A 21,903-nucleotide genomic window follows, 5' to 3' on the forward strand; every position below is an offset into this window, starting at 1 on the left:
AAGATGTTTAAAATAGCCTTTTTAGGAGACTGTGGGAGTTGGATGTTGTGTGGATGTGTGGGAGGAGAGGGGGAAACAAAATAGAGGAGGAGTGGGAATAAGAAAGTGGGCAGTTGGAGATGATTTAGAATCACTGGACTGGAGTTATGTGAACCACTGAGAATGAGTTCAGACAGAGTGTTGTAGTTGGAGAGAGATCCATTAAGGGAGGCAGATGATTAGAGCGTTCAAGGTTTGTCTTTGAAGCCTGGATCTGGTTGGGTGCTAGTGCTCTTTGCCAGCACTTAGGAAGGCTCAGAAGTCCTGAAGGTGGTTGGACTGAATATGAATGAGCTTTTGAGTGCTGGGGAAGGCCCTGGGGTGAAAATGGAATCACCATTTTTTTCTTGGTGCTGGTGGTGGAGGTGGCTTAACTCCCATGAATAAATCCAGTCTGAGTTCAAGGCTAACAGGGGCCCCTGAGCAATGGGCTAAATAAGAGATCGGAGGTAGTCACAGAGGTTTGTGAGTCAGCTGTATATAATAGGCACCCAATAAATGTTTATTGAATTTTATTCTCCCAGGACACCTTCTCTGTTTTATGTCCTCTATCTCAGGGCAGCTAGGTGGTGAAGTGGATAAAGCACTGACCCTGCATTCAGGAGGACCTGAGTTCAAATCCAGTCTCAGATACTTGACATTTAACTAGCTGTGTGATCCTGGGCAAATCACTTAACCCTCATTGCTCCACTGAAAAGAAAAAGAAATTAAAAAAAGAAAAGAAAAGAAAAGACATTTTATCTCCACTGCACTCCAAATTCCTTACTTAGATAAACTGCTTTTCCTCTTGCCTTATGATTGCTACTCCTTCCCTCTCTCCATGACAGGCTTGGGGAAACACCACCAAAAAACAGTATCTGCTAATCTAGTGGGCAAATAGGACATGGGAATAAAAAGCAGCTTGGCATCCCAGCCAGCTGAGTATCGGGTACGTGGATGACAAGAGGTCAAGGCATGCTCCATGCAGTTGGTAACCAAGGAGAGGTCTGTCTTACAGCAATGCTGTATACGTTCATTAGACTGGATAACTGTAAGTAGAGGAATGAAAGGGGGAAGGTTAACTCTGCATGGATGGTACCACCCTGCACCCAGACCCCCCCCCCCCCGCCCCACCCCCACCTCTGCTTTATCATGACCTTTGGAATAAGGTAGCAAAGTCCTAGTAGTTATTTGGATTGGCAGAGGCCACATCCAAGTTCATAACTTGCCATCCCCTCCCACAACCCAGACCATTTACCTACAAGACACATTCTAAGCATCTCACATCCAACTCTCTTCATGTGCTATCAAGAGAATGGGAAAGCAGCTCTGGAGCTGAAGGTTTGGTTTTGGTTTTTGTCTCTCTTTGTCAGTCAGTCAGTAAACATTTATTAAGCACTTAATGTGTACCTCACACTGCACTAAGCACTGGGGATACAAAGAACAGTAAAAGACAGTCCTTGCCCTCAAGAAATTTTAATCCTTGGCTGCACTGGAGGCAACTGGTAGCAGAGTGGATAAAGCCACAGGCCAATAGTCAAGATGTTCTGAGTTCAAATCTGATCTCAGACACTTACTAGCTGAGCAACTCTGGGCTAGTTACTTAATTTCTGTTTGCCTCAGTCTCCTCAACTGTGAAATGAAGATCATAGTAGCATTACCTCCCAGGGTTGTTGTGACGATCAAATGAGATAATAATGATAAAGTGCCTGGCACATGGTAAATTTTATACACAAACAGACACATTAACTATTACCTGGCAGGGCTGTTGTGAGGAGTAAACATTTGTTTTTAAAAACAAAAATCCTCTTAGTACAGGTCCATAGCTTAATAGGTCTATATATTTATTCCCTTCTCTGTTCCCCTTACCACAGTAGTTGGCACACAGTATGTGTTGAATAAATGCTTGTTGACTTATTGAGGCAGTTCAGTGTGGTATATGAGAGAGGTTAGGAGTCCTATATTCTGATCTGACTCTGTCTATAACTAGTGGTATTACCTTGGGTAAATCACCTAATCTCTTAGGGCCTCAATTTTCCAGAATTGATGGGGTTGGATTCCATGGTATCTAAGATGCCTCTGATTACTCCTAATTTAGGTTCCCCAGTCTTATTTCTTCTGGCTTCATCTGGCCCAGTTCCTTTAGACCCTGAATACAGGGTCTTGCTGGCAGGGAGAAGGGTAATCTCTGTTTCAGATCAGAGCACTCTTTCTCTTTCTTTCTCCCTCTCCTCCATCTAGACCAGGAGTGTAAGTAAGGCAGGGGATAACTCACAGTTATCAAAGAACTTTTGACCATAGCATTGCTTGACTTCAGGGTCCAGTCGATTCCACAACTCTTGGTAGCTCTGGAAAAAATGCTCCTTTCTGATGATGTCAGTCTTAAAGAAACCAGGCTCAATAATGGCAACCTTGACTCCAAAGTGGAAGAGTTCCCGCCTGTGGTGAAGACAGAAGTGAAGCATGATTTGAAAGGGCCTGGAAGAAGACGCTGAGAGTTGGACAATCAAAAGAAAGCCTTGGGATAGAATGGGAAGGGATGGGATGGAGCAGAATTGAAAGGGGAATGTAGGGGGGCAGCTAGGTGGTGCAGTGGATAAAGCACTGGCCCTGGATTCAGGAGTACCTGAGTTCAAATCCAGCCTCAGACACTTAACACTTACTCACTTAACACTTACTCACTTAACACTTACTAGCTGTGTGACCCTCGGCAAGTCACTTAACCTCCATTGCCCCACCAAAAAGAAAAAAACCAAAAAAAAAAGAAAGGGGAATGTAGACACAATCATGCCAAAAACCTCCAGATAATGCCATAAAACAATTCCTGGAGCAGCAGAACCCACAAAAGGATGGGGTGATATCATTTTCTGGCTTAGAAGGTCAGCAGGAAAGGTCTGCTGTACCAGGATTGGAGTGGAGCCCAGCACTGCTGCTGTGCAAACATAGATCCAGGCCCAGGCAAGCCTCACCAGAGAAAGAGACCTTGGAGCCTCTGAATTGGCTGCAGCAGTGGCTGCTTCTGGAATTCAGCTCACGGTCTAGTGAGAGAGTCAAACAGTTGGCTGCTGGGGGTGGGGGCAGGGAGATTACATGGGGTTCTGCTGGTACTGAGGTGGAACTCGGTTGTCTTTCCTGTGCTGGGAACCAGGAAACAGTCTCAAGTAGCAGTGGCCCAAGTAGGGGAGGGACACAGGCTTGCCCGGAGCTTGCAACCACAGTAAAACAGAATTTTATTTCTGGGTTAAAGTGCAAACAAGCCCGGGACTATTTATAGACCAGAGCACAGGACAGGCGAGTGGAGAACCTATCTCTCCTTAAATCATACTACCTGGGACCCCCAGAAGGTTGAAATAGTGTGTCCTGGAAGCAGTGCTCCACTTTAAGAAGGAATTAAAAGGGAGTTAAAATTCAAGACATAGGCTAGCAATAAGAACAGACAAAAAAAAAATGCAGACCATAGAAAGTTTCTTTGGTGACAAGAAAGATCCAAATACACCCTCAGATGAAGATAACAAAGTCAAAGCTCCTATATCCAAAGCTTCCCAGAAAAATAGGAACTGGTTTCAGGTCATAGAAGCGCTAAAAAAGGACTTTGAAGATAAAGTAAGAGAGGTAGAGGGAAAAATGAGAGTGATGCAGGAAAGTCATGAAAAAAAAGTCAACAGCTTGAAAAAACAAATGGAAAAGCTCTCTGAAGAAAATAATTGCTTAAGAATTAGGACTGAACAAATGGAAGCTAATGATTTTATGAGAAACCAAGACACAATAAAGCAAATCCAAATGAATGAAAAAATAGAAGGCAATGTGAAATATCTCCTTGGAAAAATAGCTGACCTGGAAAATAGATCCAGGAGAGATAATTTGAAAATTATTCTGAAAGGGGAATGTAACCATAGCAATGCCCTCATCTTCACTGTATAGCACATGTGTACTCTAAACCTTTTTTGAATATATGATCTTTCTAGGTTCCTCACCACAGTCCTTAGAGGTATTATAAGGAGTATGTGAGTCTGGCCAAGTTAAAACCTCTGAGAGACTCAGTTGCATCATCTATAAAACGGGGACAATACTTGTAATGCCTACCTTACAGGGCTGTTAGGAGAAAAGTACTTTGAAAATCTCAAAGAGGTATATGAATATGATTATTAACATTTTATTATTATTATTTTATTATTAACATTTTATTATTATTAATAATAATTATTACTTCTATGGAGACAGGCAGGAAAAAGTAGCAGTAAGATGAAAGAGATGCCAGAAGGGCTTGGGGTAGAACCGCAAAGGAGGAAGGGATAAAAAAGTGGTAACTATAGCCTCACCAGGCCCTCTGGCTCAGTCAACACTGGCCTGGGGGGTGGTGATATTCTTCATAAATGTTACAAGAGGGCGAGGGGGCCTGAGGTTGATCCTCTTACCTGAGACTGTCGGAGAAAGCTTCTATACCATATTTAGAAATGCAATAGCCACCACCAGTCAGACACAGCCGGCCCAAGACACTGGAGACATTGATAATCCTGCCACGGGCCTTCCTCACCAATGGTAGCAGACTCAGAGTCACCTCAATCACTCCAAGGAGGTTCACATTGAGCACTTTCAAGAAGTCTTCTTTGTTCAGCCATTCAGTGGGGGAAGAGGGCATGGCGGTGCCGGCATTATTCACGAGGCCCCAGAGCCCTGGGGAGAGTGGCAAACTGAGTAGGGCTCTACTGATGGTTTAGCAAGTCTGATCACAGTCTGGATTCAAATTCAGTTCAGTTCACATTTATTGGGTACTTCTCATTGGCATTTTTTCCAGGTTCTTAGCGGGGAGGCCCTTCTTACCTTCTAGGAGGTTACATTCAAGATGGGAAAGACAAGGCTGGAAATCATGAGCCTGGAGATCACAATATGTAACCTTCTCATTTTGCAGATAAGGAAATTGAGACCCAGAGAAGGATAAAGACTTGTCCATGATCACATCACTGGTTAATTGCCTCTCCTTAAGCGTGCTTCCACAGAAAATAGTTCTGAAGCATGTGTGGTAGTATGGAATGGGATCTACTCAGAAATACTATGGAAATTCAGAAGCAAGGATAATATCATGAGGGGGAGGAATTAACTAGGGGAGACTTCATTGAGGAGATGAGTCCATTGAGGTCCTGATTGATGGTCAGATTTCATTTGTCAGAGAAGCAGATAAGGACAGCATGAGTGACCAGAGAAACAAATGGAATGTGTTTGGGTTATTTATAGCAGCTCTCTTTGTGGTAGCAAAGAATTGGAAATTGAGGGGATGCCCATCAATTGGGGAATGGCTAAACAAGTTGTATTATATGAACGTAATGGAATACTATTGTGCTATAAGAAACGATGAGCAGGTGGATTTTAAAGAAACCTGGAAGGACTTATATGAACTGATGCTAAGTGAAATGAGCAGAACCAGGAGAATACTGTACACAGTCTCAACAACATTGTGTGATGATCAACTGTGATAGACTTAACTCTTCTTAGCAATACAATGGCCCAAGATAATTCCAAAGGACTCATGGTGGAAACTGCTCTCCACATCCAGAAAAAAGAACTGTGGAATCTAGATGCAGATTGAACCATACTGTTTCTACTTTTTTTGTTTTTGTTTTTTCTCTTTTGAGGTTTTTCTCTTTTTCCCTGTTTCTTCTTTTACAACATGACTAATGCAGAAATATGTTTAATGCGATTGTACGTATATAACCTATATCAGATTGCTTGTTGTCTTGCAGAGGGGGGAGGGAAAGGAGGGAGGGAGAAAAATTTGGAGCTAAAAATCTTATAAAAATGAATGTTGAAAACTATCTCTACATGCAACTAGAAAATAATAAAATACTTTTATGACTTTAAAAAAGAAAAACATGGAAAGACTTGCAAGAAATAATGAAGAATGAAATGAGCAGAACCAAGGAAACATTGTATATAGTAACAGCAATATTGTTTTAAGAAAAACTTTGAATGAGTAAGTTATTTTGACTATTATAAATATCCAAATTAACTCTAAAGGACATATGAAGGAAGACACTATCTGCATCCAGAGAAAGAACCAATAAATAGAAGTATCTATAGAACAATTTTACATATATGCCTATTTGTGTCTAATGGTAGCCATGGCAGGGGCGAGGAGTGGGGCAGAGGAAAAAAAAGGAAAAAATAAATTTACATGATAATTTTGTTATATATTTGAGAGGAATAGCAAGATGTGCATAGTAGATTTGCAGTTTCATGTGCAATCATCTTTTTTTAATTGTACTATGATATAAAAATGCTTGTTTTATTCCATAAATTAAAAATTAAATTAAATTTAAAAAATAAGGGAGGGTTCTGTAATGGGGGGTGCTATATTGAGAAATGACTGGTATAAAAAAGGTTTCAAAAAAACTTTTGTAGGGGGCAGCTAGGTGGTGCAGTGGATAAACCACTGGCCTTGGATTCAGGAGTAGCTGAGTTCAAATCCCGCCTCAGACACTTGACACTTACTAGCTGTGTGACCCTGGGCAAGTCACTTAACCCTCATTGCCCTGCAAAAAAAAAACAAAAACAAAAACAAAAAAAACTTTTGTAGAACAAATACATAATTATTTAATTAACAAAAATATGTTAAGTGGAGTCCTCTCTTCTATCCCACACAGACAGGCCCTTCTTAGTATGATATACGACAGAGTACAGAGATTGCTGACTCAGGAGGTAGATGACTTGGACTCCAATCTCATCTCTGACACTAGGTGTCTCTGACCTTGGGTAAATGATTTAACATCACTAGGTCTCTTTTTCCTCATCTGTAGGACTTCTCTCTCTAATTTTCAACCTCTCCAGACTTTTTTTAAAAAAAATTTTTATTATTATAAAATTATTTTATTACTTTCCAGTTACATGTAAAGATAGTTTTCAACATTGGTTTTGTTGTTGTTGTTGTTGTTGTTTGCAGGCAATGGGGGTTAAGTGACTTGCCCAGGGTCACATAGCTGGTAAGTGTCAAATGTCTGAGGTTGGATTTGAACTCAGGTACTCCTGAATCCAGGGCTGGGGCTTTAACCACTGCACCATCTAGCTGTCCCCCAACATTTGTTTTCATAAGATTTTTAGTTTCAAATTTTTCTCCCTTCCTTCCTTCCACCCGCCCCAAGACCAAAAGCAATCCAATATAGGTTATATATGTACAATCACATTAAACATATTTCTGCATTAGTCATGTTGTAAAAAAGAATCAAAACACAAGGGGAAAAACTCAGAAAAGAAAGAAGCAACCACCAAAAAATAGAAACAGTATGATTCAATCTGTATTCAGAATCCACAGTTCTTTTTTCTGGATGTGGAGAATATTTTCCATCAAGAATTCTTTGGAATTGTCTTGTATCTTTTCACTGCTGAGAAGAGCAAAGTCTATCAGAGTTGATCATCACACAATGTTGCTGTTATTGTGTACAAAGTTTTCCTGGTTCTGCTCATGTCACTCAGCATGAGTCCACTTAAGTCTTTCCAAGTTTTTCTGAAATCTGCCTGCTCATCATTTCTTACTGCACAATAGTATTCCATTACATTCGTATACCACAACTTGTTCAGCCATTCCCCAATTGATGGCATTCCCTCGATTTCCATTTTTTTGCCATCCAGACTACTTTCAAACATGTGCAAGTCTTCTCTATCCTTTAAAACACACATATGTGCGCGCGTGCGCGTGCATGCGCACGCGCACACACATACACACACACATCCCTTGACTAGACCCTGCCTCAGTCTATAACCTTGTAGTTCTCCTTTTCTCATTCAAACTCCTAGGAAAGGATGTCTATTGATACTACTTCCTCCCCACTCAATCACTACTCAACCCTTCATGATTTAGATTCATACCTTATCACTCAAAGCAAATTTCTCTCTCCAAAGTTACCAGCAATCTCTAACTGCCAAATTTGATGGTCTTTTCTCAGCCCTCATTTGGCTTGGTTTCTCTGCCTTGTTGGACACTATTGATGTAACACCACTGACTCTTCCTCCTTACTATAGAGTCTCTCCTCCTAGGGTTTAAGGAACACTGTTTTCTTCTAGTTTTTCTGTCTCCTTTGTTGTTTCATCATCCATATCACTCTCCCTGATTGTGATTGTATCCCAGGGCTCTGACTTGGGCTCTCCTATCCTCTTTTCCTTCTCTCTCTCTCCTCTCTTTTCTCCCTCATCTACTCCTCTTTCTCTCCTTTTAAAAAACTCAAATGAAAGTATTAAGAAATAAATATTTCTCCAGTCTAAACTCTTTTCCAGACTCACTTAAAGGAAGGCAACTTTATCAGTATGTAATCAAATTTCATCCTTTCTTATAGCACAATAGTATTCCATCACATTCATATGCCCTAACTTGTTCAGTCCTTCCCCATTTGGTGAGTATCTTTCAGATTGCAATTCTTTGCTGCCTCAAAAAGAGCTGCTATAAATATTTTTGTAAATTCTTAGTTTGTTTTGCTTAAGACTAATCCCTCTCTTAATCTAGTCTCCTTCCCTTCTCCCTTTTCCTTCTTATTTCCCTATAGAATAAAATATATTTCTGTATCCAACTCTGTGTATGTCTGTGTGTGTATCCTTCCCTTCTTTGACTAGTTCAGATGAATTGAGGTTACCCTAACCCTCCCTTCTTGACTTCCACTTATCTGTCCCATTTTATGAAATGTTTTTCTCTAAATGTCCTTTCTGTTTCCCCTCACCCAACAGTGCTCTGCCCCTAGCCATGTACTCCTCTTTGCCTCTCTTTGGATTCTTTTTAAGATCATTAAAACATAACAGAACCACTCTTAAGTCTTTGGTTTGCTGAGACTCCCTCTATGACTCCTAATAATTAACGATAGGGTCAAAAGTATTCTTTAAAAGTTAAATGACTATTAGCTGAAGTAGGATATTAAACTATATAACAATTTTTTCTTATCATTTTATCTTACTTATCTTATCATGAAATTGTCCTTGTTCAAGATACCTATAAATGTTATTTCAAAATATCTTGTGTTAGAGACATGTCCAAGGAAATGAGGGGAGACTGTCTTTCTTTATCTCTTTGTCTCATGCACACAGACAATGCTTAAATATAGAATAATGACAAATTAATAAAAAATTGTTTCTGGTGACCTTGTGCCTTAAAATCAGAGTATAGTATTGATATTTGACAAATTGGATGTCCCAGAGACATCTAAAATTCATTATGTCCAAAAATAGAACTCATTATCTTTTCTCCTAAATCGGCCCTTCTTTTGAACTTTCCCCTATTTCTTAATTTTTCTTTCTTTCTTTCTTCTTCTTTTTTTTTTTTTTTGCAGGGCAATGAGGGTTAAGTGACTTGCCCAGGGTCACACAGCTAGTAAGTGTCAAGTGTCTGAGGATGGATTTGAATTCAGGTCCTCCTGAATCCAGGGCCAGTGCTTTATCTACTGCACCACCTAGCTGCCCCCTACTTCCCACCCCACCCCCCCCCATTTCTGGCAAAGGCACTTTTAATGTTCCAGTTCCTGGAACTTCCTCATTATCTTGGACTCTTCATTCTCCCTTCATTCCACACCAACAACTAGTTACCAAATCTTGCCATTTCTGTCTCCTCAACATTTCTCACCTCCTTCTCTCCCTCTACTTATAGTCATCATCTTAGCCCAAGCCCTCATCTCACCCATAATATTGCAATGGCATCTTTGCCTTGTCTCTCTCCACTCGAATCCACACAATCAGGGTACAAAAGCAGAAGTCTATACAAACAAGGACAAATGTACTTGAATCTCCATATTTGAAATGGTCAAAGAAGGGAAGAATACACACATTCATAAAGTTGGGTATAGAAATACACTTCACTCAACAGGGAAATAAGAGGGAAATGGGAGAAGAAGAAAGGGGGGAATTAGAGGGAAGGTAGATGAAAGGACAGATTAGTCTTAAGCAAAACAAATTCTAAAGAATTTTTTAAAATATTTTTTAGCATCTCTGTTTCTAAGACAGAAAAGAACTGAATGAAGGGACACCCACCAACTGGGGAAGGAATAACAAGTTATGGATATATGTGATAGAATATTGTTTTGTAAGAAATGATGAAGGGAACATTTTCAGACACACTTCAAAAGACTTTTGTGAATTCATGCATTGTAAAGTCAACAGAACCAGGAGAACAAGTTTGTAAGTGACAACAATATTATAATGACAAACGGCTTTGAAAGACATAGGAACTCAGATCAGCTTAATGACCAAGCATGATTCCAGAGGGCTAATGATGAAACATACTATCTCCTGATAAAGAGAGGAAGGACTCAGAGTATAGAATGAGATGGATTTATGTGTGTGTGTGTTTTCTTTCATTTTCAATTAGGAGGTAGAGTAGGATGGGAGGGAGAGAGTAAATTTTTGCTGATTAAAAAAAAATTAATTAAAAAAAGGGAATTTAAATTCCTTGAAAGTAGGGATTGTTTCATCTGTATATATAGCCTCAAGTACCCATACATAATATGCACTTAATGAATGCTTGTTGATTGACTGATTGATGTTCCTGTGAAATCCTGGCTCTACAATTTATTAGGTAACTGTTATGGGGGTTGGGATACAAAATGGCTAGCTAAACTAAAGGACACAGGTCTGTGGTAACTATCCTTGAGAAGCTAAAGGGCAGATATACCTTGAGAAGTAAGGGAGATAAGCCCATTAGGTGTGGCTGCTGCCTGAGTGGCACCAAGGGGACAGAGATAACTCCAGAAATCAGAACACCTGCCCCTCAGCCAACTTCTCCCAACCCACCCCCAATAAGGGTTCAGGTGATCACCCCATCTACCATCTATAAAAGCTTTTGCCTTTCTGCTGTTCGAGGAGATAGGTATCTCAGAGAATCATGTCTGAACCATCTTCCTTTGAGTCCTTGGCTTCTCTCTTGGTCTCCTTTCTCTATCACCTAAATAAAAGATTATTTTATTCTAAATGGATTTGTGTACAAGAGGGCATAATTCTTTAAAGAGGAATACCTAAGGACACCACCCTCCCCCACACCATCAATCTCCCCAATAACAGTAACCTTGGGGAGTTCTTTAGACATAAGTTTTTTCATCTATAAACAAAAGGGTTAGGGGCAGCTAGATGGCGCAGTGGATAGAGCACCGGCCCTGGAGTCAGGAGTACCTGAGTTCAAATCCGACCTCAGACACTTAACACTTACTAGCTGTGTGACCCTGGGCAAGTCACTTAACCCCAATTGCCTCACTAAAAAAACAAAAAAACAAAACAAAACAAATAAATAAAAGGGTTGGACTGTCAGAGGTTCTTGATTTTGAAACCTGTACTGACCCCTTTTCAGAATGATGTTTTTATATGTGTAAGATAAATAAGAGCACACAGTCCAGGCTAAGAACCCCTGCTAAATGATCTCTAGGGTCCTTTCTGGCTCTAAATGTCCAGGGAAAATGTCCCGCTCACTCTTGAATTCCTCCTGGTCCCTTCATTCCCTAAGAATTGGAAAGTCCTTCCAGAGGTCTCATCAGCCATGCAATTGACCTCTCAAATGAAGATTTCTAAAGAAGAGGATACCTTAGCCCCTAATACCTAACTTTCCTCCCTCCTTTAGCAAACTCAGGCCTTTGCAAGGCCACCTCCTCAGACCTGGGAAAGGTGACTTCCTCTCAAAGACAGAATGATACTCCATGAAGTCTGGAGCATATACCCTCTTCCACCACTTGGTTTTCCCTTCTTCCCTTTTTTTCGTTTTTTAGTTCCAAATTCTATCCTTTCCCTCCCTACCCCACCCACAGTAAGCAATCAGATATAGTTTATGATGTGGGATGGAATTTGGGGTCAAATTGATCGTGTCGTCCCAAAAGAATTATAAGACTCAGTGACTCAGTTTCCCAAGTTTTATTGCAATACTGTGGGTGACCACAGGGAGAGAACCAGAATAGTGGAAAGGTATCTCTTGAATAAAGACAGTTATATTTATAGTATGGATAAATTGATTATCAGTCTCATTATAATAATCTCCATTTTAGGGAGGTACAGGGGAGGGCTTGTGCTAATTTAGAGTTCCTGGGGTCCTAACCAACCCCTGAGGCCGGTACCTTTTTCCATGGAGGTGTGTTTTGGGGGTTTACATATCATAAGGTGAATCTGGGCATGTCTCTTTCTGGTTCCCATGACTAGTTTCAAAATATCTTCCTTTTTCTTTTATTTCTAGTCTAAGTTTCTATAGCCTGTCATTTTATCACTGTTATAGTTTCAGGTCTTCATGGCCTCTCTCCCTCTGATCCGTTATAGGTACTGTTTACTGTGGGTAAGAGAACCTAGCAACCTGACTTGTAAGTTCTCCATTAACTGGGGTCTGAATCCTTTTTAGAGCTCATATCTGAATTAGAGCTTGGACCTTAGGTTTTTCTATTAACCCCTTTTTGCCTCTTACATCAGTTTATACATGTGCAATTATGCAAAACATTACCATAATAGTAATTTTGTATAATTAAATGCAAATTTTAAAAAAAATAAAAGAAAGTGAAAAATAGCATGCTTCAGTCTGTGTTCAATCTTCCTATCTAGTTTAGCCTTTAACCTTTTCGGTAATTCACTGCAAGCCAAGATAACACCTCCCAATGTCATTGCCCTTTTTGAGAATGAAGGACAAACAACAACCAATATTCTGTGAGTAAGAGCTGCCCCACAGGGGATCCAATCCATCCATCCATCCATCCATCCTTCCTTCCTTCCTTCTTCCTTCTCTCCCTCCCTCCCTTTCTTCTTTCCTTCTCTCCCTCCCTCCATTCATTCATTTATTTATTTGACTAGGTAAAGGAGGCCATTCTTTGCTTCATTTTTGACCTAGCCTTAATCACTGAATGGGCATTGCCTCAGGCAAACTGCATCCAGGGCCATCTCCATTTGTCCTGATCTATATCTTGTCACTGGACCCAGATGGCTCTGGAGGAGAGAGTGAAGCTGGTTGGTGACCTTGCATAGCCCTCCCTCGCTTTAATTCACTGCAAGTCATGATGTCACTAATGATGTCCTCTTCAAGATCAAACGACAAACAACAAGAAGTTAGCACCAGGGCCTGCTGGGTCCTGTGTACAAAACTCTGTCCTGAGGACTCTAGAGATATAGAAAAGAAAGAGAAGACAGTTCTGCCTTTAGGTGCAAGCAGAGGACAGAGAACAGAGACAAGAGATACAAGGGACTGAGGGAAAAGGAATGAGTGAGGCTGAGGGTGGGGCTGGTCTACTCTGAAAGAGTAGAGCTATTGTAAAGTTAGTCATGTCCTGTCTCTCTCTATAGGAATGTGTTTCCCTACTTCTGACCAAACTCTTCTTAAAGGCCTGGCACGTGACACTCTACTTACTCAGCCTTAGCTTCTACTACTTACTCCCTCAAACACTCTCCACTCTGGTCAACCCAGTTTCCTCACCATTTCTGAGACATGCCATTGCCCATTTCCATTGCCAAACCTTCATTTGGGCTCTTTCCTATCCCCAACAGCTCTGAGATATGATCATGTCATACAGACTCTGTCACCCACCTTACCTAACACAGCTCTGGACACATAGCAAAAGTAATCTTGGTGGAATGGAAAGGTCTTTATTGGAGTCAGAAAGACCTGGGTTCTACTTCCTAGCACCCATGTGACTTTGGGAAGGTCATCAAACTACTCTGGGTCTCAGTTTCTCCATCTATTAAACAGGAAAAATCACACTTGTAGTACCCAAGGGTGGTGAGGCCTTGTCAACCACAGAATAGGACCTTATGCATGAGATCATGCACCTGAAAGTCCATTGGAAACCACAGAGCCCTATACTGATGGACTTCACTGTTGTTGAGAGGCATTTAAAGGAATACTATTAGGAGACAGTAGTTGTGTTAATGATCCCCTCCCCCTTGCCTTACCTCATTCTGAGTTTGGCTGAAAGTGGAGAGGCTAGGGTACAGAAGGTCATTTCATTTATTCAATATTTGACAAAGAAATGATAGTTTGCATGGAGCAGGGGGAGGATTGGGGAAAGAAACTATTTAAGATCCAACCAGGAAGCAATCCTTGAGGGAAGTTTGTACATATTTGTTTGCTTTACATATCTGTACATCTTTGTTGTCCCTCCCATTAGGTTGTAAGCTCCTTAAGGGTGTGCTTGTTACAAAAGAACAATTTTCTGCAGGACTGTAGTATCAAAGAGGACAAACCATCAGTATAAATGCAAACTTCTAGGGGTGAGGTTCAAAAAAGAAATAGGCCCTTAAGGCAGCTAGGTGGCACAGTGGATAAAGCACCGGCCCTTGATTCAGGAGGACCTGAGTTCAAATCCAGTCTCAGACACTTGACACTTACTAGCTGTGTGACTCTGGCCAAGTCACTTAACCTTTGTTGCCCCATTAAAAAAAAAAAGTCAGGGGCAGCTAGATGGCGCAGTGGATAAAGCACTGGCCCTGGATTCAGGAGTACCTGAGTTCAAATCTGGCCTCAGACACTTGACACTTACTAGCTGTGTGACCCTGGGCAAGTCACTTAACCCCCATTGCCCCGCAAAACAAAACAAACAAACAAAAAGTCTCCCTTCAATCTTTCCCTCCCCAAAACAACAATCTAATTGTGTTACTCCTCTGTTTAAAAATCTTTAGTGGCTCCCCACTGCTTATAAAATAAATATAAACTGCTGATCAAGCTTCTACACAGTCCTGTCCCCTACACTTCTACCTTGGGTGCTCAACCTTCTAGCTCACCTTGACTACCGAGAGTCTCCATTCTGATGCTACTATTTCCATTCATTTGCTCAATTCATACCATTGCTTCCCCCATCCATACCTGAAATGAGCTCCCTCCTTCCCCATATGTGCCTGTGGAAATTTCTCCTCCTCAGTGAAGACTTACTTGACTCCCCTAGCTAAAAATGATTGCAACCTCTTAATAATTTCCCAGAGAGATTTGGATTCTCTCCTTTCAATTTATCTCCCCGTCCTTTGTCTTATAAATATTTTGAGTATACATCATCTCCATATGAGACTGTAAAAGCTTATTTAAAGAAAAAAAAAGGTCTTATTTTACCTATGACAGTACTTTGCTCATAATAGGTGCTTTACAAAGGTCAAACTGAATTTCTCTCTAGAAACAAATCAAATGAAGAAATCTGGATTATACCTTTATTTCCCACGTGCTCCTTCACCCACTGGGCAGCTGTGTTGATGCTCTCGGTCTTGGTTACATCCAGGATCACTGTCTTTACCCTGTCTGAAGTTCCATGCCTCAGTTGCTCGGCCCCTTTCTCTGTCAGACAGGCTGCTAGCACCCTCAGGCCTCGAAGGTCCAGCTGCTTGGCCAGCAGGTTCCCAAATCCAGAGTCACAGCCAGTGATGAAGACATATTTGTCTCCAAGGTTACTCACCACCTGCTTTTCCTGGTACCAGCGAAAGAGATAATAAAGGCCAACGAGGCAGGCCAGGTAGAGCCACATGTCTATAAGAGATAGAAAGCAGAACAGGATAGAATAGGGTCAGTGAAAGACTGACTTTTATCTGAGTGGCTTTGATTGTGTTCCTTGGCATGAGACACTAATGTTTCTACACATCAGGAAGTTGGCTTAGTTGGTAATACCATACCGATTTGTGACATGATTTTTTCTTCTTTGACTTGTTACCACTGCTCAAAGCCAAGCTTCCCAAGTGCCACCCAGAGAATGCTCTTATAGAAACTCCATCCTTTCCTCTGTACACACTAAAATCATTATTAAAATCATTATTGGAAAAGACTTGGCTTAGAACCACCTCTCTCTGAAAATTCATATCTATGAAATAACTTAACCTGAGCACTGCAAAGTTGCAGAATATAAAATAAACCCACATAAATCATCAGCATTTCTTTATATGACCAACAAAGCCTAGCAGCAAAAGATAGAAAGAGAGATTCTATTTAAAATAACTGTAGATAATATAAAATATTTGGGAGTCTACCTGCCAAGGCAAACCCAGGAACTATATGAACACAATTACAAAACACTTTTCACACAAATAAAATCAGAACTAAACAAATGGAAAACAACAATTGCTCATGGGTAGGCCAAACTAATATAATAAAAATGATACTTCTACCTAAATTAATTTACTTATTTAGTGCCATACCAATCAAACTACCAAAAAATAATTTCATAGAGCTAGAAAAAAATAATAACAAAATTCATCTGGAAAAACAAAAAGTCAAAATATCAAGGGAATTAATGAAAAAAAAAATGCAAAAGAAGGAGGCCTAGCTGTACCAGATCTAAAACTATATTACAAAATAGCAACCATCAAAACTATTTGGTAAGAAATAGAGAGGTGGATTAGTAGAATGGGTTAGGCACACAAAACATAGAAGTAAATGAATATAGCAATTTCCTCTTTGATAAACCCAAAGATTCCAAGTTCTGGGATAAAAACTCACTATTTGACAAAAACTGCTGGGAAAACTGAAGAATAGTATGGCAGAAACCAGGCATAGACCAACATCTTACACTGTATACCAAAGTAAAGTAAAAATGGGCATATGGTCGAGACATAAAGAGTGACACTATAGGCAAATTAGAAAAAGAAGGAATAGGGGAAGCTAGGTGGTGCAGTGGATAGAGCACCGGCCCTGGAGTCAGGAGTACCTGAGTTCAAATCCGGCCTCAGACACTTAACACTTACTAGCTGTATGACCTTGGGCAAGTCACTTAACCCCAATTGCCTTGCTAAAAAAAAAAAAAGAAAAAGAAAAAGAAGGAATAGTTTACTAGCCAGATCTATGGAAAGGGAAAGAATTTATGACCAAAGATGAGATAGAGAACAATGTGAAATGCAAAATGGATGATTTTGATTACATTTAATTAAAAAGGCTTTGCACAAACAAAAACGATGCAACCAAAATTAGAAGGAAAGCAGAAAGCTGGAAAATAATTTTTATAGCCAGTGTTTCTGATAAAGACTTAATTTCTATCTATCTATCTATCTGTATATATACATATATATATGTTTTTATTTATTTATTTAGAATTTTTATTTTCCCAAATTACATGTAAAAACAAATTTTGACATCAATTTTTAAAAAAACTTTGCATTCCAAATTCTATTCTTCCCTCCCTCCCCACTGTAATGACTGGAATGATACCACCTGCTGGAGACTTACTGTAGAAAAGCTCCACCATGAGGAGAAGGTCTCTGAGGGCAAGACCATGCGTCTTTTCTTTGGCATCAGGAAGTGGTGTTTGCTTGTGGGAGGAAGAAGGGGGAGGCTGGTGCTCTGACTCTCTCTCTTTCGTGTGGATTCTAGTGGAGAATGGAGCTAGGAATGCTCTCTCCCTTTAATAGATAGATGAATCTAGGCCTTTCTCTTTCTCTTCACCAAATTCTTATTCTCCTTAATAAATGCTTAAAAGTCTAACTCTTGCTAAAGCTTATAATTTATTGGTGACCACTCATTAGATTTTAGACAGACTAGCTAGAATTTTAGCCCCTTACACCACCCCCCCAAGAACTCAAGCAATTCAATATAAGTTATACATGAGTAATCATGAAAAACATTTCCACATTAGCCAGGTTGTTAAAGAAAACAAAAACAAAACTTCAGATAAGGGAACTAACAAAAAATTATGCTTCAATCTATATTCAGATACCATCTGTTCTTTCTCTGTAGATAGACTGCATTTTTCATAAGTCCTTCAGAGTTGTTTTGGATCATTGCACTGCTGAAAATAACCAAGTCATTCACAGAAGATCATCTTACAATATTGCTGTTGTTTTGTATACAGTACATTTCATTCTGCATCAGCTCATGTAGGTCTTTCCAGGTTTTTCTGATAGCATACTGCTCATCATTTTAAAAATAGTAAACTACATTTATATAGTACTGTAAAGAGAGATTTCCTTACAATAAACCCATGATATTGATTATTGCAACAACAGTAATAGATAACATATTTATAGTACGTTATACCTGACAGAATTTTCTTCACGATAGCCTAGCAAAGTAAGTACCACATGTTTTATCATCATCATCAATCCTCTTTCTCATCAATCAATCCTCATCTTCATCCAATCATCATCAATCCATCCATCAATTGTCATCATCGTCTTACACTGCTTTTGCCTCTGCTTCAAAATTTTTCAGTTACTATTGCTGTTTCCCTTCATCCTATTCCCTCCCCATGATATTTACTCTATTTTCTATATTCTTTCACCCTATCCCCCCTCAAAAGTGTTTGCTTCTGACTGCCCCTCCCCCAATCTGCCCTCTCTTCTTTCACCCCTCCCCTCTCATCCCCTCCCCCTCCTGCTTTCCTGCAGGGTTAGATAGATTACTCTACCCAAAAAGACCCAATTTCTAAAATTTACAAAGAATGGAATCCAATTTATAAGAATACAAGTCATTACCCAATTGAGAAATGGTCAAAGGATATGAACAGGTAGTTTTCAGATGAAGAAACTAAAACTATTTACAACCATATAAAAATATTCTCAATTACTACTGATTAGAGAAATGTAAATTAAAACTACTCTGAAGTATCTCCTCACAACTATCCAATTGGCTAATATGACAAAAAAGGAAAATGATAAATGTTGGAGAAGATGTGGGAAAATTGGAACACTAATGCATTTTTGGTGGAGTTGTGAACTGATCCAGTAATTCTCAAGAACAATTTGGAACCATGCCCCAATAGCTATAAAACTGTTAGTATCCTTTGACTCAGTTATTCCACTACAAGGTCTATATTCCAAAGAGATCATAAAAAAGGGAAAAGGACCCACATGTACAAAAATATTTATAGCTGCTCTTTTTGTGGTGACAAAGAATTGGAAATTGAGGGGATGCCCATCAGTTGGGGAATGGCTAAACAACTTGTGGTATATGAATGTAATAGAATACTATTGTGCTGTAAGAAATGATGAGCAGGCAGATTTCAGAAAAACCTGAAAAGACATGAATTGATGCTGAGTGAAGTGATTAGAACCAAGAGACCATTGTACACAATAACAACACTGTGTGATGATCAATTGTGCCAGACTTAGCTCTTTTCAGCAATACAATGACCCAAGACCATGCCAAAAGACTCATGATGGAAAATGCTTTCCACATACAGAAAGAGAACTATGGAGTCTGAATACAAATTGAAGCATACTATTTTCACTTTTGTTATTGTTTTGTTTGTTTCTTCTTTCTTGTGTTTTTTTTCCCTTTTGTTCTGATTCTTCTCTCACAACATGACTAATGTGGAAATATGTTTAACACGATTGTAATGTATAACCTATCTCAGATTCTGGCTTTAGGAAGGGAGAGGAAAGGGTGGGTAGAAGAAAAATTTGGAACTCAAAATTTTACAAAAGAAGTTGGGGAGCAGTGAGTGGATAGAGCACCAGCCCTGGATTCAGGAGGACCTGAGTTCAGATACAGTCTCAGACACTTGACACTTACTAGCTGTGTGACCCTGAGCAAGTCACTTAACCCTCATTGCCCTGCCCCCCCCCAAAAAAGACATAACAAAAATGAAGTTGGAAACTATGTTTACACGTAATTGGAAAAAATAAAATAAAATACCTATTTTTTAAAAAGGGGTGATAACCATAAGCAAATTAAGAGAACATGGAATAGTTTGTCAGATTTATGGACAGGGAAAGAATTTAGGGTCAAAGAAGGTATAGAGAGCATTACAAAATGTAAAATGGATAATTTCAATTATATAAATTTAAAAGCTTTTGCACAAACAAAACCAATGCAACAAAAATTATAAGGAAAACCGGAAACTGGGAACAAATTTTTGCAACAAGAATCTCTGATAAAGCCCTCATTTTTGAAACATAAAGAGAACTGAGTCAAATTTATAAAACTACAAGTCATTCCCCAATTGATAAATAGTCAAAAGATATGACCAGGCAGCTTTCAGACAAAGAAATCAAAACTATCTAGAGTCAAATGAAAAAATGCTCTAGATCACTATTGATCAGAGAAATGCACATTAAAACAACTCTGGGGTACCACTTCACACCTATCAGAGTGGTTAATATAACATAAAAGGAAAATGTTGTTGGAGGGGACGTGGTAAAACTGGGACACCATCCATTGTTGGTGGAATTGTGAACAGATCCAATCATTCTGGAGAGCAATCTGGAACTATGCCCAAAGGGCTATAAAACTGCATACTTTTTGATCCAGCAATACCACTGCTAGGTTTATATCCCACAGACATCCCCCAAAAGAGAAAATACCTATTTGTATAAAAGTATTAATAGCAGCTCTTTTTGTAGTGGCTAAGAATTGGAAATCAAAGGGATGCCCATCAATTAGGGAATGGCTAAACAAGCTGTGGAATGGAATATCATTGTGCTATAAGAAATGACAAACAAGATGATTTCAGAAAGGCCTGGAAAGACTTGTATGAACTGATGTATGGTGAAGTGAGCAGAAGCAAGAGAACTTTGTGCATAGAGACAGCAATATTATTTGATGAAGAACTGTGAATGACTTAACTATTCTCAACAATACAATGATTCAAGACAATCCCAAAGAACTAATGATGAAGCAGTCTATCCACCTCCACAGAAAGAACCAATACTGATTGAACACAGACTGAAGCATGCTATTTTTCATATTCATTCTTTCATTTTTTTAATTTGAGATTTCTTATACAAAATGACTAATAAGGAAATGTTTTACATAAATATACATGTTTACCAGCTCAGGGAGGGGGGAGGGGAGAGAGGCAAGGAGGGAGTGATAGAATTTGAAACTCAAAACTTTAAATAAAAAGGATTATTAAATAAATGAAAAGCTAGGATCCTACGATTTACCCCTTCCCAATAACTCAGTGCCCTTAAACTCTCCATAGCATCATTCCTCAACTTTCCATAGGGAGAATGATTTTTTTTCCGTGACCCCCCCCACATTCAATTACCCAACCCCAAAGATTCAGTTTGCTCTAGAGCCATAGTGTCTGAAAGACTGACAGCAAAGGCCTGAAAGGCCTTTTTGTTTCACGTCCCAGGCTCCTTCCTCCTCCGGCTGGAAGAAGACAAAAGTAGAGAAGGGGAGGGAGGGGGAGAATCAAGGATGGGAAGGCACAGGCTAATTAATTGCGGTGCTATCCGCAGAGAAGAAAACATTACCTGACTTAAGTGTCTTGGTCTGGATCTACTGTTATTTGAGCTTAGGCCCTCCCAGAAGAGCTGAGGCTCCTCCCTCCTTGGGACAATTTCCTGATCTCTCCACCTTGAACCAGGGCGTGGAGTAGCTGTTGGAAGATTGGAGAAGAGATTTCAGATTTTGTGGGGGTGAGGAAAGTGCGTTTTGCAGTGGAGAGACAATAACTCCAGCAGTTCCTCATTTTTAGTAGGCTGAAGGGGTGAAAATTTTTATATATTTTGTCTTGTAATAACCACCTTTTAAAAGATTATTATTTATTTTCACGTTCATTTCTTTTAAAATTTTCTTTCACATTCTTTCCTTCATTTCCATTCCCTCTCCCACCGAGAAAGCAAACAATATGATATCAATTATACATGTGAAATTATGCAAAACATATTTCTATATTAACCATACTGCCAAAAAACCAAAAAAAATGTACTTCAATTTGCACTCAGAATTCATCAGTTCTCTCTCTGGAGGTGGTTAGCATTTTTTCCCTCATAAGTCCTTTGGAATTGTGTTGGATCACTATATTGATCAGAGTAGCCAAGTCTTTCACAGTTGAGCATCATTACAACATTACTGTTACTGTGCAAAATGTTATCCTGGCTGTTCTCACTTCACTTTGCATAAGTTCATACAGGTCTTGCCATGTTTTTCTGAAAGGCATTCCTCTTATCATTTCCCAAAGCACAATATTACTTTATCACAATCATATGCCACAACTTGTACAGTTATTCCCCAGTTGATGGGTATCCTCTTGATTTCCAATTCTTTGCCAC

General features: G+C 39.5%; 1 protein-coding gene across 2 annotated transcripts; it reads right to left on the minus strand.

Annotated features, from left to right (window-relative positions):
* Positions 1-501: 501 nt before the first annotated feature.
* Positions 502-21,156, minus strand: RDH16 (retinol dehydrogenase 16). 2 transcript variants are annotated; one of them, XM_043969088.1, is made up of 5 exons: positions 21,103-21,156; positions 15,131-15,445; positions 4,434-4,692; positions 2,294-2,457; positions 502-1,067 (listed from the first exon to the last, which is right to left on the minus strand). In XM_043969088.1, the coding sequence occupies exons 2-5, from the start codon at positions 15,441-15,443 to the stop codon at positions 841-843; spliced, it is 963 nt and encodes a 320-aa protein (XP_043825023.1). In that variant the 5' UTR covers positions 15,444-15,445; positions 21,103-21,156; the 3' UTR covers positions 502-840. The 2 variants fall into 2 exon arrangements, with proteins under 2 accessions (XP_043825023.1, XP_043825022.1); XM_043969087.1 differs by lacking the exon at positions 21,103-21,156 and having other exon boundaries at positions 15,131-15,509.
* Positions 21,157-21,903: the final 747 nt, after the last annotated feature.

This window comes from Dromiciops gliroides, chromosome 5 (genome assembly GCF_019393635.1).
Source record: "Dromiciops gliroides isolate mDroGli1 chromosome 5, mDroGli1.pri, whole genome shotgun sequence".
NCBI classification, from domain to species: Eukaryota; Metazoa; Chordata; class Mammalia; order Microbiotheria; family Microbiotheriidae; genus Dromiciops; species Dromiciops gliroides.